Source organism: Nymphaea colorata, chromosome 3 (assembly GCF_008831285.2).
Source record: "Nymphaea colorata isolate Beijing-Zhang1983 chromosome 3, ASM883128v2, whole genome shotgun sequence".
Lineage (NCBI taxonomy): Eukaryota > Viridiplantae > Streptophyta > Magnoliopsida > Nymphaeales > Nymphaeaceae > Nymphaea > Nymphaea colorata.
Window position 1 is genome coordinate 2,018,916 of NC_045140.1, and position 18,827 is coordinate 2,037,742.

Here is an 18,827-nt window from a genome sequence, read left to right on the forward strand (position 1 = left end):
GATTTAAAGATTCGAGACCCGGCGTCTCAACCTACAAAGCGCGTGGACCCGATAGCTTGATCGGCAACATGGCCCGTTACGGAAGGGCAGTTTAGTGAAATAATCGTACAATGTTGTCATTCGATTGACACGTATTATTATTCCCTAATTTTCGAGAGAAAAGGCTAAGAATTTCTTTAAGATGTATTTTATTCCTTCGCTTTCTCTCTCTCTCTGCTCAACTTCTTGGCCTCCGTGAGTCTCTCTCTCTCTCTCTCTCTCTCTCTCTTGTGAGGTTTCTGATTGTGAGCTCCCTTCAATCTTTCCTCAGTGTACCAAAATTTTAGCTTCCTTACGAATTTTCGTTTGAGTTGGGGGGAACCCATAAGCCAGTCGGGTACCATTTCCTATCCTTGAACTTGGGTGGTCTTCTGATTAGTATAGCTTCATCCTAGTGGTCCTTAGTCGGTTTTTCTTCGACAGATTTCATTTCTGTTTTGTTGGTTTAAAGGAGAACTCTGTCTTTGATGGGTATGGAGAAAGTTTGAATTTTATAACTGTTCTTTTATGAAGAGCGGGATCTGTTTTTGGAAGGAACATTCTTCTTCTCTAGCTTTGTGGTGCTGTTTGGATCCTTCCTCATTCCTTTCTTGCGAGAAGAGGGAAACTTGAATTAGCTATGGTGTTTGACTGTTTTCCCGTCTACTCATATAATCTTCCGTTTTTTTTTTCTCGATTTTTTGGGCAAACATGATATAATTTGAGCTATTACTGGGTGTTTGTCGTCACTATTAAATGGGTAGTCTAGGAATCGTTTTAGTGTCGCTTTAAGTGGTTCTGGAATGTGCTCTCTGTGATCTGTTGAGAGATTCAAGTAATGGTTTTGCGTAACTCGCTTTGTTTCTTTTCCTGTTATTGGTGTTGGCCGTGGATTGGGTTAGTCCTTATCTCTTTTTTTTTTTTCCCATGTTAGTTAATTAATGCAGATTTCTTAATTCGAACGGAAGATCATAATTGTATGTAGGGGTGTTGTTTTCGGCATCCTTCTTTGGATCAATGCTTTTCTTCCCCTCACTTGCCTTTAAACTTCTCTGGCTGACTTTTCTCTATTTTGCCTGTTGCGGTATTTTTTGTGTAATTCTAAATGCTTCATTAATGTGGTTTTTTTGGTTTGGTAGATCGACGCCTGAAGGTTCAATCAAGCGCACAAAGTGTGATTTATCGGTCGATCTTTGTGGAGTTTCTGCTACAAAGGATGTCTGCTTGTGACTTTTGACGCTGCCTACTTTATTCTGGTGGGTGGGTGGTTACCGTTTATTGAGTTTGGTATCTGCATGTTTCCTTGTTGGACAAGTATCAGAAAAAGAAGGTTCCATGATTGTCTATTTCCTTTATCTTTGAGGTGCTGCGGTTTGCTGTTGTTCCTTCCGTGATGCGGTTTGCCAGGGGCCTTTGAAATCAAAGAGGCATTTTGTTTTGTTTCCCCTCCTATGCTAGAGGGCTCCGAGTCTTGACGTTTATATTCCCTTCCTGAACTAATGTTCTAGTCCAGTTTCCTCTCTTATTTGTTGTCATGACAGATCTTTGTGGGTCTTACCGCTTCCTGATGTCTCATGTTGCTTTTCTCTTGAGATCGTTGATCCATTTCTTCAGTGGTGTATGTGTATTGCCATAGTTGCTGTGGCTTCTATGTGTTTGTACTCGTGCTATATGATGTGATGTGAGAGGTACCATTGAGTTATAACTCTGCCATTTGGTGAGATCATGTCTGTGCCTATACGATGTGAGGAATCATGTTTCCCTTTTCAGCCCTGCATGGCCTTAATATAATTAAACGAAGTTATGTTTTTTTTGTTTTTTGTTTTCTTTCTTTTCTTTTGTGGTATTTGCTTTAGGCTTAGCCCGTAAGTTAAAAAGTAATGCATACATATCACCAATTTGAGTTCTTTTGCTTTATTTTAATTGCCCTGGGTAAAAGAGGTAGTATTGAGCTTATCCTCTTGTCTTCCCATGCTTCTAGAAGCCTTTTCATTCTTTGGTATTTACAATCTATCATTTGCAACTATTTTTTGCATATTTGGTTGTCTGTTAATGCTATCACCAATTTTCCTAGTTCTAATGCTCCACTGTTCTCACTTTTATTGCCTTTGGGTTTAGCAGGAGTATACATCTCATCTTCTGTGATGGGAAATTTGGATGCTGCTGATGTTGAAGAAGGTGCCTTCACAATTAGCGATGCCAAGGTATTTATGCAACTAGATGCTATGGTTTTCCAAAAACTCACTTACACAAGGGTTCGGGAATCTCTGTCCCATAAACATTCTATGACATTATCAGAAATAAATGGCTGGTAAATGCATCTTGACCTGAAACCGTTAGTTAAGCACAAACTGCACAATCTTTTCTGACACAAATATTATTTTCCTAGGGCTTATATAGTGAAAAGTGCACTACGTTTAAGCCTGGATCTAAAGGATCCCTAGTCAGCTTGGCCACCTAGACTATGTGACCTTGGTGGTTATAATTATTAGCCTTATCTGAGCCATTATTCAATGCTTCTAAACATGCCTACTGCAATCATACATAGGCCTGGAAGATGCAAATGTATATATCTGTCTCTAGGTTGCATGGAACTTGATCCTGGATGATATACCAGTGTTGGTAGGGCAATTTAGAGACACAGGTATTTATAGTGTAGCAGATACCTATAGCGTACTGGGAACTTTCATGGTTTGGAACTGGATCATTCTTTTCTAAGGTTTTCATTTTCTATCTTGAATTACAATGAATTATGTATGAACTTATAAAACTACTTTTTCTTGAATATTTTGGATCTTTTCAAATTATTGTCTATGAATTTATTTCGTTTGAATTTTTTATTTTATATGCTATTGTATACCCTGCCGTACCCTTGCACATATATATATATATATGTTTTTCAAAATTGTGTGCTGCGCACACACCGTCTTAGTTTTTTCTGAATTTTCTGGTAAACAACAAAAAAGAAAGGGAGAGCCCTCTTTTTCTTTTTCTTCCTCGTCTTCTTCCTTTATCTTCTGTTCTTTTGGTTTGGCACTCCCCTGACTCCTCTATTTTTCCATTTCAATTTTTCCTCTTCTCCTTCCTTGCCAGGACCTCACTTCTATTCTCCTTTCCTTTTTCTTTTTAAAGTTTCCTCTTCCTTTTCTTCTTCATTTTGTTCTTTTATTCCTTTTGTTTGGAAAATTGTCTTGACTGGCTTTTTGGGTTAGAGATTGCAATTTTCGGTTTGGTTGCTGCCAAGTTAGGCATGTTTGTTTATTTGTTAACATTGATTGATTATGGTAATCTGTTAATATAGTATGTTGCTTAGATTTCTCCCTTTTCCTAAATTTTAGATATGGTTACTTCTTTGTAGTTGTTAATAGCAATTGACTTCTATAGCACTTTTTTCTTGCTTTTAGTGATTAGTTTTAGAAGTATTAACTGGATAGGAACTTTATGACTTCCTAAATTTGATGACTGAATACAAATTTCGTGTGCAGATTTTAGGGATTTTTGTTTCTTTCTTAGAAGAAGCCTATGAAGTTAACTTCATGCTTACGTTCATTTGCAGCTACATGGCGGGATGTGTAGGAGACTTTCTTCAATAGTATGTAAAGTGATTGCAATATTTCCACAACTAGAAGAATCAAGGCCTAGGTGCACATCAGGCATACAGGCTCTCTGTTCACTGCATGTGGCACTTGAAAAGTCTAAGAGCTTGCTTCAGCATTGTGCTGATTGCAGCAGACTTTACTTGGTAAACTTTCTCGTTGCCATGATTGTATATAAATACCTCATTTACTTTATCATTGAGAACATCTTGCCAAGAATTCACCTTTTGGCATTTCATGACATATGGATTTAGAACAGCAGCGGTGGGAGCCAGTTGTTGCATTGCCGTGTCTGGTTATTCACTACCGCAAGCTGTTGTGTTACCACTTAATGAAGTGGCCTTTTGTCAGCTATATGAAAATAAAAATATTCACCATCAACCTGAATGAAGCAGGTGACTGTTAATTTCTTGGCTTGGTTTTAACTTGTAGATGGAGCCAGGCTGAAGTAATCAAGTTGTACACAATTAGGGCTGTTCAAGCTTTCCTAGTTGAGATTTACAATTTATGTACTCACATCTTAGTGAGCCTGACCTAGTTGTTAGTTATTTTTTTTTTGGTTAAAGTCAATTATTAAGTAGGTAAGAAATAAACTAAGATATGGGGTCCATCACCTCCATTGCATGCATTAACATAGACTCGAGGACCACTAGTATCATGTTTTATGCATGTATGAATGCCACTTCATTAAACATTTTCCTTGTCAGTGGTTGAAGAGTCACAGATATTGGATATGAATTCGTCATGGATTGGATTGGCTTTGTGTAGTCTTATTGAGTTTAAGAGCAAGGCAGAACCCGTTGATCTTCTATATTTTTCTCCTTATTCTGCATTGAGTAATAAATATTGTTCCGTTTCTTAGCAGATTGTAGTTGTTGGATATTTCCAGCCGATACTTCTTCATGTGATCAGTTGATGACGTGATAATTGAAATTCTGCTACGTTTCTTGATGATTTTGAGCAAATTCTTCTGGCTGTGATTCTGAATCATGGTCACATATTTATTTTCAGGAATTTATTGGTAAAAGTTTTTTTGGAAGTTTCCTTTTTCCTAATAACCTCTGCAACGCAAGAGAAAGAGGATTTTTGGAAACACACTTAAAGATTTGGTGATAATGATACATCTCGTTTTTTTAACACTGCTAACAACAAACTTAAGTTGTTTATAGTTAATTAAAAAAAACCATAAAATGATTCCTGCCAAGATGGCTATTAGATCAATGACCAATCACCATTCTACACTTTAAAGTGAGATGAAAAATATATTTAGCATTATAAATTTATCCGCTTCCCTTAGGTAACCTTTTCACATTAATAACGAATATGGAATTCAGCTGACTAATTTAAAAATTAATAGAAATCTAATTGATGTAGCTTTACTATGTTGCTTGGTACAGTTGAAGAAGCTAATGTAAATTAATGCACTTGAAATTTACTTTTTTTTTTTTTGGGTTTGGGGGGGGGGGGGGGGGGTGTAGGGTATTTAGTCATTTAATCAAAATAACCCAAACTTAAGTTGGTGATAACCTAGGGTTAATTGATGCAAGATTATCTTTTAGTAGCTGTGCAAACTGCAAATTTTGGTATGTTCTTAGCGATCTCAAACAGTTAGGTGTTTTCAGGTTATAACTGAATCTTTAGGTATGTTTTTGGAAATTTCTGAAAATAAAAAAATGTATAAAATATGAAAGAATAAATTATGAAATTATGAGTTTTCATTTAATTCCGTTACAAAATATTGGAAAACATTCTGACAAATTTTTAAATAATTATTTTTTGAAATGGAAATTTCTCAATAATTTCCACCATTATCATGATCTTACTTTTTTGGTGTTGTTTTGAAATGTTAAGATATATTTCCTATAATAGTATCTCTTTACTTATTGGCAATGAAAACAAAAACTTGCCAAAGCTATGAACTGAACCATTCATTCTGTCACATTTTTCTTTAGTTTTATGAATGACATAATGTGCCCTTTTCAGTTTGTTATTTATTGATAGATGTTAATCACTAGGAACTTTGTGGTTTTCAGGCAATCACAGGAGATTCTGTTCTGTTGAAATTTGAGAAGGCTGGATGTGCATTGGAGGAGAGTTTAAGGCGTGTTGAAAACATTGTTCCACAGGCCATTAGTTGTCAGGTAACCTTCTTGCAAACCTTTCTGTGGGTAAACTGCTTATATGCTCAAGACGTAGTGAGTATTCCAGGATTCAAGCTATTTCAAACATTTTGGGATCCATTTAGGCTGCACATTTTTGGTCTTGGACAGGCCGTTTACTATAGAATTATGGGTAATCATGAGGGGCGGATCTTAAGGATTTTTTAAAATAAATACTGTGTGAAAAATGGTTCAGAGAAACATTGTTGTACTGAATTTGTATAGGATATCTGATGTATCGTTCTATAAAAAATGCAACTGTTTTAGTTAACAATCATGCACATGCATCGGTTACATGGTTGGCAATGGATTAATTTGAAAGAGACCCTCTGCCAGAAAGTTGGTGGACACACTTAAGATAGGACCATTTATAATCCACAACCTTTTTCAGATGCTCAAGTATATATGTAGGAAATATTTTGGAAAAATGCTCAACTTTTGAAAAATAACAAAACATGTGCTCCACTATTTTTTGTTCAATAAATTTGCAAAGCACATGAACATTTTTGAAACTTGAGTCATTTTTTATTATTTCATGAATAGTTAAGCACCTTTCTGTGATTCATTTTCTAGTTTCTCTAATCCCTGTATTGTGACAAAAATGTCTAAGATTATTTTGTATGTCCTTACTCCTTACTATTTGGATGTGTCACTGATCAGGTTTTTTTTATTTTCATATGTCCCTTTTGACTTTTTGTTTTTATTTCTATGTTTTTCTTTCTGTGTGAATGAGTGAAGTATGAGTCTTTTTTCAATCTTCTTTGCAGTTCTGTCTAATTTGTTATAATATGACTGTGTTCTCTAGGCAATGCAATGCCAATATGAGGGGAACAGAATTGACAGTTATAAGATTAGTGGTCTTTATGATTGAGGGTTTGAAGAAATGAACAGTTCCTCTGGTTTAAATGAGAGATGCTGACTTCAAAAGAACCAAATGAAGATTGTCAGAGAGTCAGTGATTGTCATGTAACCTAACAAAGGACAAGAAAATGTATGAGAAAAACAGCAGGCATTGTCCTCCATTATGTTTAAGTACCATGCTAGATGATTGTTCTTTTTCTTCTTTTGGTTCTTTAAGTATAACTTGACTGATAACAGTTCTTTTAGGACATGACAATCATCTTCAATTTGACTAAACTGATGGGACTAGTCTGGTGAGAAATACATGAATCAAGAAATACGTGAATCAGTATAATAAAAACTATGTCAACTTCATACTTTTTATCATTTAAACATGAAATCATACTGTTAGTGAGTTAACTGCGTGTATAGAATCTTGCTGACTTGTCTTCTCATTGTTCTAAGTTGTAATAACCCTGTTGTGCTAATTTTCCAGATCATGACAATTATCAGTGAGCTCCAGGGTACTGTTTTTGCTCTTGACCAATTGGAAAAGCAGGTCGGTGACGATATCATTGCATTGCTTCAGCAGGACAGGAATTGTAATAGCACTTGTGATTACATGTCAGAACTCGAAGCTTTTCATCAGGTGGCCTCGAGGCTTGGTATAACTTCCTCTAGGGCAGCCCTTGCTGAGAGGAGAGCTCTCAAGAAATTGATTGAAAAGGCTCGCAGTGAGGATGATAAGAGGAAGGAATCAATTGTCTCTTATTTGTTACATCTTATGAGAAAGTACTCAAAGCTTTTCAGAAGTGAATGCGCAGATGATGGAGACTCTCAGGGTTCAGCACCATGTTCACCAACAGTTCAGGGTTCTGCTGAAGAAGGCTCTGAGTCTGGGAAGGCCTTTGACCACCACTTGCTGAAATTCGACTCCTTTAATGTTAGGCCAAATGGCAGGAGATCAGTCAACATACCTGTAATCCCTGAAGAGTTCAGATGTCCTATTTCTCTGCAACTGATGCATGACCCTGTCATAATTTCATCAGGGCAGACATATGAGAGAGTTTGTATAGAGAAATGGTTCAGTGATGGTCATGATACCTGCCCAAAAACTCAGCAGAAACTCTCTCATCTTTGTCTGACTCCAAACTATTGTGTCAAGGGTTTGATTGCTAGTTGGTGTGAACAAAATGGAGTGAATCCTCCTGAGCACCCCCCTGATTCCCCTGATTTGGATTGCTGGCGATGGGTGTTATCTCAATCTGAGACTTCAAACTCTGGATCGATGGAAAGCTTTGACTGTAGTCATATAAAAGGAGCCAAAGTTGTTCCTATGGAGGATAGTGGTGATTTGTGTGCCAAGCAGAATATAAGTGTTAAGGACACCTTTTCAAGTAAGGGTGAGGTAGATCCCATTCACTTGTACAAAAGACTTCTGGCTGTGTTGAATGGTGAGCTTAATACAGAAACAAAATGCAGAGCTGTAGAGGAGATAAGGATTTTACTAAAGGATGATGAAGAGGCTAGATTTTGTATGGGTGAGAATGGCTTTGTTGATGCCCTTGTGATGTTTGTGAGAGCAGCAGTACATCAAAGGAATGAGAAGGCTCAGCAAACAGGAATAATGGCTCTTTTCAATCTTGCTGTCAACAATGATAGGTATATTCTACATGTTGCAATTATGATTCTTGTTTTATCTATATTTATGCATAGGCATGCACTTCCTTGTACTTGGCTCACACATGCAGTCCATTCTACCACCTTAGAGTACTCTAGTATGCATAGATGCATTATATTTTTTTTTGGTTTATTCTCCTCTTTTTTGGTGCTTCATTGGCTAGCATGCTTTTGATGGTATGGGAAAATATCTATGTTGTTGAGCCTTTCTTTGAAGGCAGCACTATTTTTACCCTCAGCTGTGGTGTGAATGACAGGATTAAATTGCAGGATGCTTTTCTTTTTTGAGATGATATTTTTTGTAACTGCGTTGTTAATAGGCTACCTTACAGTGCTTTCCCTTGCTCATAATTGCATATGGCATAAGAAGATAGTGCAACACCAATAATGAGCTGTCATATCCCAGTGCAAAATGTTTCACTTTGAGCTAGCTTTGTTTTATCTTATTTTATGTTCCCTTTTATAAAAGGGAAGAGAAGAAAGAAGATTTAGCAAACCCGCATATGTTGACCTCCAGCCTCCTTCCCTTTGAAGGCCTTAAGATGACCCACCTAACCAGGTTTACAATATCCATCGACAGAGATAAGTCCGTTGCTGCAACCACATTGCTTAGATTCAGTGTCATAAATATCACTTTCTTTGTCAAAAAAGAACCGATATTTACATAAAAAATTATTGAAACAAATAAAACTGGAAAAAGATGCATTTGAGAAGCCAAAATCAATTTGTCTTGTTTTTTCACATTTTTATCCCGTTGTTTTCATTTTTTTTGTTGCACTATTTTTGCTTTAAAGTTTAAAAGTTCAAATTTTTATCTTCATTTCTATCATTACTGGAACATCATCTTTATTGTTTATCTAGTTTTTTTATTATGTTTGCTTATTGGTTTCTCATTTTATTTATTTTTACCTCATTTGTGAAATTTTTTCTTTTTTAAAAGAATTGTGAAAAATAATTTTGCCAAAAAATACCCAAGAAAAAGTTTAAAACCCGAGGACAATATTTATGACAATGCTTGGAACATGCTCACATGCATTGTGCAGTTATACCATAAATGCTTATTCTTTTATGTGTTTATCCATCGCGGATAATCTGCTTAGTTTTATCACAAACATCTGCAAATGCATTTTATCCATGACCAGTGGTAGGAAAGAGAACACACAGGATTTACAACACCTTATTAGCTTTAGTCTTTGGTGTGTTGCTGGCAGCTAACGTGGGTGAGTAAGCTTGTTGTCTGAGAGCATCTGGGGTGAAATTGGACATTCTTTGTTTCTGTCTTCTTTGAATATGTGAAAAGAAACATTCGCATGGCTTAGCAGACGTGTACACTTGCATGACTCTCACCATGCACGTGCAACTCTAAAATGGTGATTGTCAGTACTGTACAGTGTTATTTCCATCTTCAAAGATAAGGATTTGCAAGGCTACAAACACATTTACACAAGTATATGTCGCAAAATGCTTTTTTGTAAGGCAGGTCTTTGTTCATGAGGGATGCAACCATAAACTAGTTTTTATAATTTTGTAATCGATAATTGAATTCCTCCAGGAGGCTGATATCAAGTTGAATCCCTTAATTTGCTTCCAACGGTTTTTTCTGTAGATATAATTTTGTTGTTGCAATATTTTATATATGGTACGCATATGTGTTGCTAACGTACTTGTTTTTGCTTTCCTGTTTACATGTGTACAGGAACAAGGAGTTGATGTTAACCTCAGGGGTGGTTGATCTATTGGTAGAAGTGCAGCAGTCAAGATCCTATGAGGCTGCCGCAGCACTTTACCTTAATCTTTCCTGTCTTGACAAAGCAAAGTTGATAATTGGTTCATCTAAGGCTGTCGCTTTTTTGGTCGGTTGCCTCTATGAGTCTCAAACACAATGTAAATTTGATGCTGTCCAGGCTATCTACAATCTCTCTACACTTCCAAGCAATATCCCTTTCTTGCTTGCTGCTGGTGTGGTTGCGAACCTCGCCTGCATCTTAAGCAGCTGCGACAACACCTGGGCGGACAAAGTCATAGCCTGTCTGTGTAATCTCTCATCAACTAGAAACGGCAGAACAGAAATGATTACCTGTCCGGGTCTGATAGCCTCTCTTGCCTTGGTTCTGGACTGTGGTACACAAGTTGAGCAGGAAATGGCAGTCTCTTGTCTCTTGACTCTGTGCATTGAGGATGAGAGATGCAGCCAACTAATCTTGCAGGAAGGGGTGATTCCATCTCTGGTCTCCATGACTGTAAATGGGACACCCAGAGGAAAGGACAAAGCACAGAAACTGCTGATGCATTTTCGTGAACTGCGGGAACGGGAACAAGAGAACAGAAGCTCTCAAGCAGCGCAAGCTCTAGGTGGAAGCCATGGTGGAGAGCAGCAAGAAAAGGAAGCGAAACAGTTGTCGAGGTCCACATCAAAGAAATTGGGGAGAACTCCAACTTCAAAAAGACTGGGGAGGACTCTCAGTTCCATGTGGAAAGTTAAGTCATTCTCCATTTACCAATGTTAGTGAAGTTGGTAGCCCGTGTACGTGAAGTCTTCCTCAAGCTTTGTTTGGGTTCTTGTGCCATGCTCTGCCCCCTTTTATAGCATCCTTTCCTTCCTTTTTGCCCTTTCTATAAATATAAATAGTCTCAGGTGCAGGGAGCCTGCGCGAAGAGATGTACAGGAGTCTGTATATTTGTCTTTTTCATTTTCCTTTTTCTTTTCTTTTTTTTTTTGTAGCCTCAGGGAACGAAGTGAAATGCCTTCGTGTTTCCGGGCACAGTGTGGTGCCCTGTGATGTGTATGAGAAGGCATCTTTTACCACTATAAAGCGCTCTCTCTCTCTCTTTCTCTCTCTATGTGTGTGTATATGTGTGTGCATGCTCGTGCATGTGTGTGCTGCATTCTCTCGCATTCTGTGAAACTTTTGTTGAATACAAGATCTTATGCATGCCATCATCAGCGAAATGGAGAAGCAGCTTGCAGTTGTTCGGTCCTGTTGGTACATAAAAAAGACAATAGCAAAATAATAATAAAAGAGTTTACCGTTCATCTCCCTAGTTATACTAATATATTTATCAATGTGATGATCATCCCGGACAATCGGTGGAGTGTGATCATTTAATAAAGTAGAACCTTCCAAGACATGGCCAATTATTTGTTTTCAATTAGTCATTTGGACAGCTTTCTCAGCTGGGCTTGTAACGAAGACGGTTCGAAGATGAAAAAACTTCAAATAAGTAAATTCAGAGATGGAGATGAAAGCATTTTTTTAATGCTATCCTGTTATCAAGTGTAGGTAGCAGAGGATGACTAGTCTTCACTCTCATGAGGCTTTTTCGTTTCCCATATCTCAATGGCGTGCCTTCAAAATTTTAGAAAGATAAAGATCAACGGTTTTATATAATTTATGCCCAGCAGTAGTGTTGTGTGAAAATGGTTTTGTCCTGAAGCCTTGGGTCACATTACCACCCATAATTGAATGCCAAACAGAATTAAAAACAATCGGACGAAGGAAGGTATGAAGTGGGTTTCTCGTTAGTTCTGGGCCAAATCAAAGAACATCTAGGAATCCTGAAGATCAAATTAATCAGAAATATGAAATCTCTCTCACCAAGATCTTTTAGGGGAGATTCTCTGTGACTTTGTTGCCTCCTCCGTGATCCAGCAGGATCCGCATTTCTGCTTGAAGCAGGGGCCTAGCTTAGCAAATTGAATGAATGTCCAAGTTTTGCTTCAAAACATCAATGAGTACCTACCAATCTTCAATAGAAGATCCAGTTTGTTTCAATATACGTACGTGAAAAGGACCTTGCTTTTCTGTTTTGTTCTGTTGTCATCATATGTACAACTGGATGCCGAAACAATGCCAATCAGTTGGAAGCACGATCCAAAAGAAAGCACCTCAATTTCTCAATATTTTGTGAGATCCACTCCTAACAAGATCCCTGCTGGACCCACATACTTCCACAGATCTGATCCTGCCATCACATTATAGGATTGCTGGATTCCTTCGGTCGGGTTTTGCTGGAGGAGTCGCCTGATCTGTAATGGCACATGTCTTGATGCATGCATTGAGTGGCCTTGAAGAAAGGATATATATATATATATATATATATATATATATATATATATATATATATATATATATATATATATATATAGAGAGAGAGAGAGAGAGAGAGAGAGAGAGAGATTGGTAAATCCCGACAATTAGGTGAGGGACAAAAATTAGACCTTTCAAATGTTTAATATATATATACACACACAACCACACACTAGTCTTTGATGAAAATTATTTAGGCAGTTGATTTTAAAAAGATCAGATGATAAAGGTTAAGTTGTAAATATAAAAATGAAACTATATTTTTAAGAGTTCAAAATACCCTTTAAGGAAAAGATAGATATAAAGAAAAAAAAAAAAGTAGATGACTCCCCTTCAACGAAATCCTTTGTTTCATTTGAGGGCTATTCTAAACTTTTGAAAAAAAAAAAACAACTTGGCTTTCATATTTACTACTTACTTTTCATGATATTGTCTCATATGTGGGTCTAGTAGCCACTATATATATATATATAACGAGAGAGAGAGAGAAAAGAAGTAGTTGCATTAAATCTTCAACGTGCATCCCAATATTGGACTATGAGAGTGGGGGACCCATGTACAACTCCATCGTAAGAGTTATAACGGGAATGATGAAGACTTAAAAGTTGCCGGTGGATCGTCTAGAGCCGGTGCAACCCGATATTTAATGCTCATTCTAGTACAACGTGGTGCTGCACCACTGCCCGCTAAGCGACAAAGGTGACTCTTTCATTTGCCTTTGACTTGCATTCTAGTCTTTGCATAAGTGCACACATGCACATGCACACACATAAATGCCACAACAGTTGTTAATAGTGAGCAACATACGTAAGTCAATCTTTATAACTAGAGGAGCACCATTCATCTAGCAGGGTGGAACTTGGAAGCTGCCAACTTAATAGAATGTCTTTGACTTGGAAACAAGAACAGAGTTGTAAATGGTGTTGAGGTGAAGAATTTGGAGCTCTGCTTGAAAGCATGGTGATGAAGGCTTATCCAGGTTCGGCTTCTCGTAAAGCGGGCCCTGCAGAACTGTGCATTTGAGGAGATTCCCTGTGATGGGAAAAGAAAGTGAAAGGGCACCCAAATCTGATTCAGTTCTTGTTCTTTAATTGTGGTTCATAAGAAACATTGAAGGACCTGCATGCTTCTGTTTTTGGCCGTCCATGTTGTGCATCTGAAACAGATGTTGCCTGGATTAGCTCTGGATTTAATAGAAACTGGATCCGCGAGTTCATCGTGGGATCTGTGGTGGCAAAATACTGGATAGGCCCCAATTCTGTTGACGAGTAACCAAGTCAGGTGTGCTGTGTTGTTGTCTTTTAGTTTATTGAAGGTTTTATTTACGGGTTCAAATGTCTAGCCCGTCTAGCTCAGTCGGTAGAGCGCAAGGCTCTTAACCTTGTGGTCGTGGGTTCGAGCCCCACGGTGGGCGTTTCCTTTTTCTTCCACTTCAAAACCAAAATTTTGACCCAAATTTTTTGTTTTTTCGAATAGCCATGAATCACTACATGAATGAATGTATTGGTATAACGCACTCGATTTCGATCCTAAAAATTTTCATCAAACTTTTTGGTACTTCCCTTGTATCCTCTTCAAATTTTCCATTTACAATTGGATCTTCACGTCTCTTATTTCTCTCTCTTGAGAGAAAAAAAGAAAAAGAAAAAGCAAAAAAGCATTCCTACATATACTGAAGCCTTGAAATTCCAAAAAAAGGATATCGGAAACTAGGCAAAGCACAATTCACAGCGTTTCACACACACAAAAAGAAAAAAAAAAAAAACAAGGGAGCTTACAGAGAGTCACTTGTCATATGTGCAGTTCTATAATATTTGTATCCACCCTTTTCCCATGCTTCCTACATTTGTATCCATTTAGAATCAAATAAACGCAGAACGGGATCCACTGTTATCCCCCGATCTGTATTACGAACATGGGTTTTATCAACATTAGCAGCATCCGATGAAGGTTGAGCTTTTACTTGCTTCTCCTTTCCAATCTTACGCCCTTCCACATTCTTCTCCATTCCAAGCTTACGCCCTCCCTCATTCTTCTTCTTACACCCTTCCTCATTCTTCTCCATTCCAATCTTACGCGCTCCCTCATTCCTCGTCTTACACCCTTCCTCATTCTCCTCCATTCCAATCTTACGCCCTCCCTCATTCCTCGTCTTACACCCTTCCTCATTCTTCTCCATTCCAATCTTACGCCCTCCCTCATTCCTCGTCCTACACCCTTCCTCATTCTTCTCCATTCCAATCTTACGCCCTTCCTCATTCTTCTTCTTACACCCTTCCTCATTCTTCTCCATGCCAATCTTACGCCCTTCCTCATTCTTCTTCTTACACCCTTCCTCGTTCTTCTCCATTCCAATCTTACACCCTTCCTCATTCTTCTCTCGTCTTTGAGTTACAAGCACGTCTTTTTTACTTTGTCCAGCAATGGAATCCACGGTGTTGATAGTTTTATCAACACCCACAAATTTATCTACGAATTGCTCTTCATCACCACCATCATGATCAGCTTCGGTGGGTTGAGTCTCTTCCGGCAATGGTGCAAAGTCTTCTTTCTTCTGGTTATCAACACCCACAAATTTATCTACGAATTGCACTTCATCACCCCCATCATCATCAGCTTCGGTGGGTTGAGTCTCTTTCGGCACTGGTGCAAAGTCTTCTTTCTTCTTCTGGTGATCTCTCGTGCATCCTGACAGTATTGACGTCAAGACACTCAATGTGAAGGTCAGCACAAAATTGGCATCCATAAATTTATGAATCATGGAGGGAAAGTAGTCCATGCTTGATTCAATCATGTTCACAAAGAACTCCAAGAAGTCGTCGCCCAGGGTGTTGATCGCCTCAAAGACATGCCTGGAAGGGGGGAAGAAGTGCTTAACAATATCTTCAAGAGTTAGGATCTGTTCATCTATGAAGTAAAGGAGAGCTAGCCATTGGTGTTGCATGGATTGCATAACTGGTGAAGCAATGGAACCTACGGACTGGGTGAGTGGGCCAAAAGGCCATGGAAGCTTTGGTGACTTGAAGTATGCTCTCTCTGCAAGGCTAAGGAAGTAGGCTCCAGTTTTGTGCAACAAATGTGGGGCTTCTCTTCGTCTGCTTGTTGAAGGAGATTCCTGAATGATTGATGTAAGAATTGCAAATTACAAATACATAAAACCCACAGGCAGACTGATGGTTTTCACAAATAGTTGCTGACAGACGAGAATCACAGAATAATTACCATAACAAACATTCATGAGAGGGCGCTTATGTTCTTGACATACGTGTACCCAGAATATATATTCTAAGAACCCTTTGTTCTATAATGTCTAGTTTTTTATTGTTGGATTTAAGAAAATGATTGATCGGTTTTCACAAACAGTTGCTGACAGACGAGAATCACAGAATAATTACCATAACAAACGTTCAAGAGAGGGCGTTTATGTTCTTGACATACTTGTACCCAGAATATATCTTCTAAGAACCCTTTCTTCTATAATGTCTAGTTTTTTATTGTTGGATTTAAGAAAATGATTGATCGTGTAATGTAATCGTGTCTTTGTACCTCTTCATCCATCCTTCAAGACAAATTTTTGGCTCCGCCACTAACGTAGATTGGCAGAAGACATGTTTCTAGGATTTTCACTGGTGGCGGTTTCAAATTGGTACATGTTGACCATGTTGAACAGAATGCATGACCTGTTTAGATGTTTCCAGATTCATTTGAAATGTCTCGAAAAAATTAACAGAAAAAGAGAAACATGAAGGATTTCTTCTTTTCCCTTGTCCTAATAAACACAAACAAGAACATTGAGGATCAGAAATTAAGCCAGTGTGTTGTCAGGTCTTTATCTCAGGAGTGGTTTCTTCACTTTTCGGACAAAAGTAAGAGATTGAAGACGCAAATACAAGGCATACCAGAATGGGAGAGAGAGCTTCTGTTTCTGAAACCGCCATAGCGAGTAGAGACAATCCAACACCCGCTTTTGAAAGTATATCCTGCTCATATAAAAGTAGAGAAGTAGGTAGCACCCATCCAAATACTATGAGATAAAGCTCTTTATTTTTCTCGCCCCGACTCAAGGAACCGCAAGCAGCAGAAAGGAACCGAGGGGTCAACAACAGAATGAGGAAGAAGGCGGTAGGGAGTGCAAGGCTTGTATCAGCTCGACGCGTCCCAGATGGATCCAAAACGAGAGTTTGGTTTCTTGCGTTGCCTGTAGGAGGCCTGCTTTGTTTTTCGTTTGGCACAAAGAAAGGAGAGATGGGACAAATGGCTCGTTCTAATCCATTCCCGAACTTTTGGGTGCATCTTCTTCCTCCATTTCTGCAAGGCCACTTCTCTTTCCTTTTTCTGTTTTTCTTCCCGATTCATCGGGACAGTGCTTTAAGGGTTGAGAATCACTCCATCTCGACCGTATCAACTGACATGTACCCGTATGACAAAGGCTGTAAGACGCATTCTTGTTTTGAGTGTCTACGGGAAATCAATTGAGACCAATAAACACTACTGCAATCTACGTAGACAAACCTGATGTATGGAGAGCTATTAATGCATGATGCAGGGCGACCCTGCCTTAAAAAGAATAATCAGCAGCACGCTATGCAGTGTAACCTGCATTCATCTTCATCAATGCAGAAGATAAATCTCTTCCTCACTGTGGATCACATTGGAAGTCATTTTCCAAGACAGATTCAATGCAGTGCCTGCCACGAGTCCATTTGATGGCCCTCCAAGTGGGATGCACCCTTCCTTTGCTCTATCGTGAGGTACTATGAGGCCTTTTGATAGAAGCAACAATGCTATTTTATAAATCTACCTCAAATAATGGATCCTTGTACTTATTCAAATATTTTATGAATTTATGATTCATGAAACACGAAAGACTTTCACCTTGTTCCTAATGCTAATTATTCCTTAGAAGACGAGTTTGTCCTTGCAGGAGATGAATAAGGAATGATTTACCTCCAAAGAGCACTTCAACCATGGTTGAAGGATAGTTTTACCCTCGACCACTCTTTAGGATAGTTCTAGTTGGGTATTAACCATATTGTCACAATAGCATCAAAGCTGACAGACTTGAGTTCTACATATGCTAATACATAAACCCTAAGGATGCAGTTTATAGCACCTCAATAGTTTAGTTTTGTATTGAAAATTAAGGAAATGTTCAAAGTTTATAATAAAGGAAGTTAAATGATTGATTGTTTTGGTTTTTATTCTTTTTGAGATTGAAATTACGGTTGTTAATGGATACAAGACTATTCCTCCATAAAATCTTTTATAAAATCTATTAGAATTCATGGAACACTAGTGTTCCTGCTACCAAACAACCCTTGATAGTTTGACATATTTTTAATCAGTAAAAAAAAGCACTTAAGATGCAAATAGGATTCATAGGGCAACATTCATTAGAGTGCACAGTGAGCAGTTTGAGCAGTTTGAAATCATTTCTTTGTTACATATGATGGTAAGGGATTATATTATACTCATTATATATGTTTGACGTCTATATTTTTGGATTATATCGAGTTAGATTTTTTTTCCTTTTTGGTCTCTGCCCATTTAAGCACACTGAAAAAAAATGAATGCGATTACTTATTCGTGCCAGTCAAAATCGTATGTTGATAACTTGTCCACAAATAAACATTCTTGCCAATGAAACTCTACCTTAGTGAAGTGTCAACACTACAAGTAACGAAGTGAAATGAGTTCCGTCACTTTTAGTTGAATTCATGGGTAGCTCGCTATAGAATGAATGGGAAAGCCACATGCATACTGGCTGATACGAGGCGGAGCTATTTTTCTTTTGTCCAACTTCTCTACCAGGTTAGACGACTATACAAGTTGCGTAGCATCTCCGTAGCTGGATTCATGCATGCCCTCCTTTCGATTCATAAGGCCTTCGTCACGTAGCCACCCTTGAAACTCTGCTAGTTTGCCTTAAAAACATGCCCAATCAGAGGTTGCTTCCTTGAGGGGAGGCTTAGCTTTTCTCCGAAAGATTGTCTATGCGTGAAGGATTTTCAGTAAGATCCGGCGGAAAATCCAAAAGAATGACGCGACCGAACATCTAAAAAGTTTGTACGTCGAGAAGAAGCGTTTTCCCGAGTGGTCGTGCTTCAGCCAACAGTCTCCTTTCGAACTTGCTCCTTCGCAAGGCGGGTGTCGCTCGGTTCCTTATTTTCAAATGATTCTGCCGCGGGTAAGACGAGAGGGTCGTGGTTCCTCCAACATATTCTTCTTTCATTCCAAAGAGGCTGGCAAATGATTCTCTAAAATCTGGGGAATTAATGCGCATCGTCTTGGTTCTTGCCGCAGTCTCCTCCTCTTCTAAAAGTGGGAATTTGATCCATCATCTTCTTTTGAAGGGCACACGACTCTTTTAGATTCCCCACGGAAGAGCACCATAAGGAATATGATGCCCCCCTTTTTTCCTAGGCATGCCTTTTCATCTTAGCAGA

At 38.3% G+C, this 18,827-nt stretch overlaps 2 protein-coding genes and 1 non-coding gene across 8 annotated transcripts; 2 read left to right on the top strand and 1 right to left on the bottom strand.

Moving 5' to 3' along the window:
- The first annotated feature begins 197 nt into the window (after positions 1-197).
- Positions 198-11,132, top strand: LOC116250264 (U-box domain-containing protein 6-like). 5 transcript variants are annotated; one of them, XM_031623866.2, is made up of 7 exons: positions 198-234; positions 1,158-1,274; positions 2,140-2,222; positions 3,575-3,760; positions 5,648-5,755; positions 7,110-8,275; positions 9,990-11,132. In XM_031623866.2, the coding sequence occupies exons 3-7, from the start codon at positions 2,163-2,165 to the stop codon at positions 10,798-10,800; spliced, it is 2,331 nt and encodes a 776-aa protein (XP_031479726.1). In that variant the 5' UTR covers positions 198-234; positions 1,158-1,274; positions 2,140-2,162; the 3' UTR covers positions 10,801-11,132. The 5 variants fall into 5 exon arrangements, with proteins under 5 accessions (XP_031479726.1, XP_031479729.1, XP_031479725.1 ...); XM_031623869.2 differs by having other exon boundaries at positions 201-234; positions 2,137-2,222; XM_031623865.2 differs by having other exon boundaries at positions 234-376.
- A 2,590-nt stretch (positions 11,133-13,722) lies between these two features.
- TRNAK-CUU (transfer RNA lysine (anticodon CUU)) lies at positions 13,723-13,795 on the top strand. The gene has a single exon. It is a non-coding gene; the product is annotated as a tRNA-Lys (tRNA).
- Positions 13,796-13,962: 167 nt separating this feature from the next.
- Positions 13,963-16,537, bottom strand: LOC116251192 (uncharacterized). 2 transcript variants are annotated; one of them, XM_031625306.2, is made up of 3 exons: positions 16,281-16,537; positions 15,359-15,496; positions 13,963-15,233 (listed from the first exon to the last, which is right to left on the bottom strand). In XM_031625306.2, the coding sequence occupies exons 1-3, from the start codon at positions 16,367-16,369 to the stop codon at positions 14,222-14,224; spliced, it is 1,239 nt and encodes a 412-aa protein (XP_031481166.1). In that variant the 5' UTR covers positions 16,370-16,537; the 3' UTR covers positions 13,963-14,221. The 2 variants fall into 2 exon arrangements, with proteins under 2 accessions (XP_031481166.1, XP_031481165.1); XM_031625305.2 differs by having other exon boundaries at positions 13,964-15,496.
- Positions 16,538-18,827: the final 2,290 nt, after the last annotated feature.

Excerpts from the sequence above, each read along its gene's own strand:
- LOC116250264 (XM_031623864.2), top strand. Across the intron at positions 2,223-3,574 it reads TCACAATTAGCGATGCCAAG|CTACATGGCGGGATGTGTAG; the intron begins GTATTTATGCAA and ends GTTCATTTGCAG. Across the intron at positions 3,761-5,647 it reads ATTGCAGCAGACTTTACTTG|GCAATCACAGGAGATTCTGT; the intron begins GTAAACTTTCTC and ends TGTGGTTTTCAG.
- LOC116251192 (XM_031625305.2), bottom strand. The coding sequence starts at position 16,319 with ATGGCGGTTTCAGAAACAGAAGCTCTCTCTCCCATTCTG. Across the intron at positions 15,497-16,280 it reads AAGCTCTCTCTCCCATTCTG|GAATCTCCTTCAACAAGCAG; the intron begins GTATGCCTTGTA and ends TCAATCATTCAG.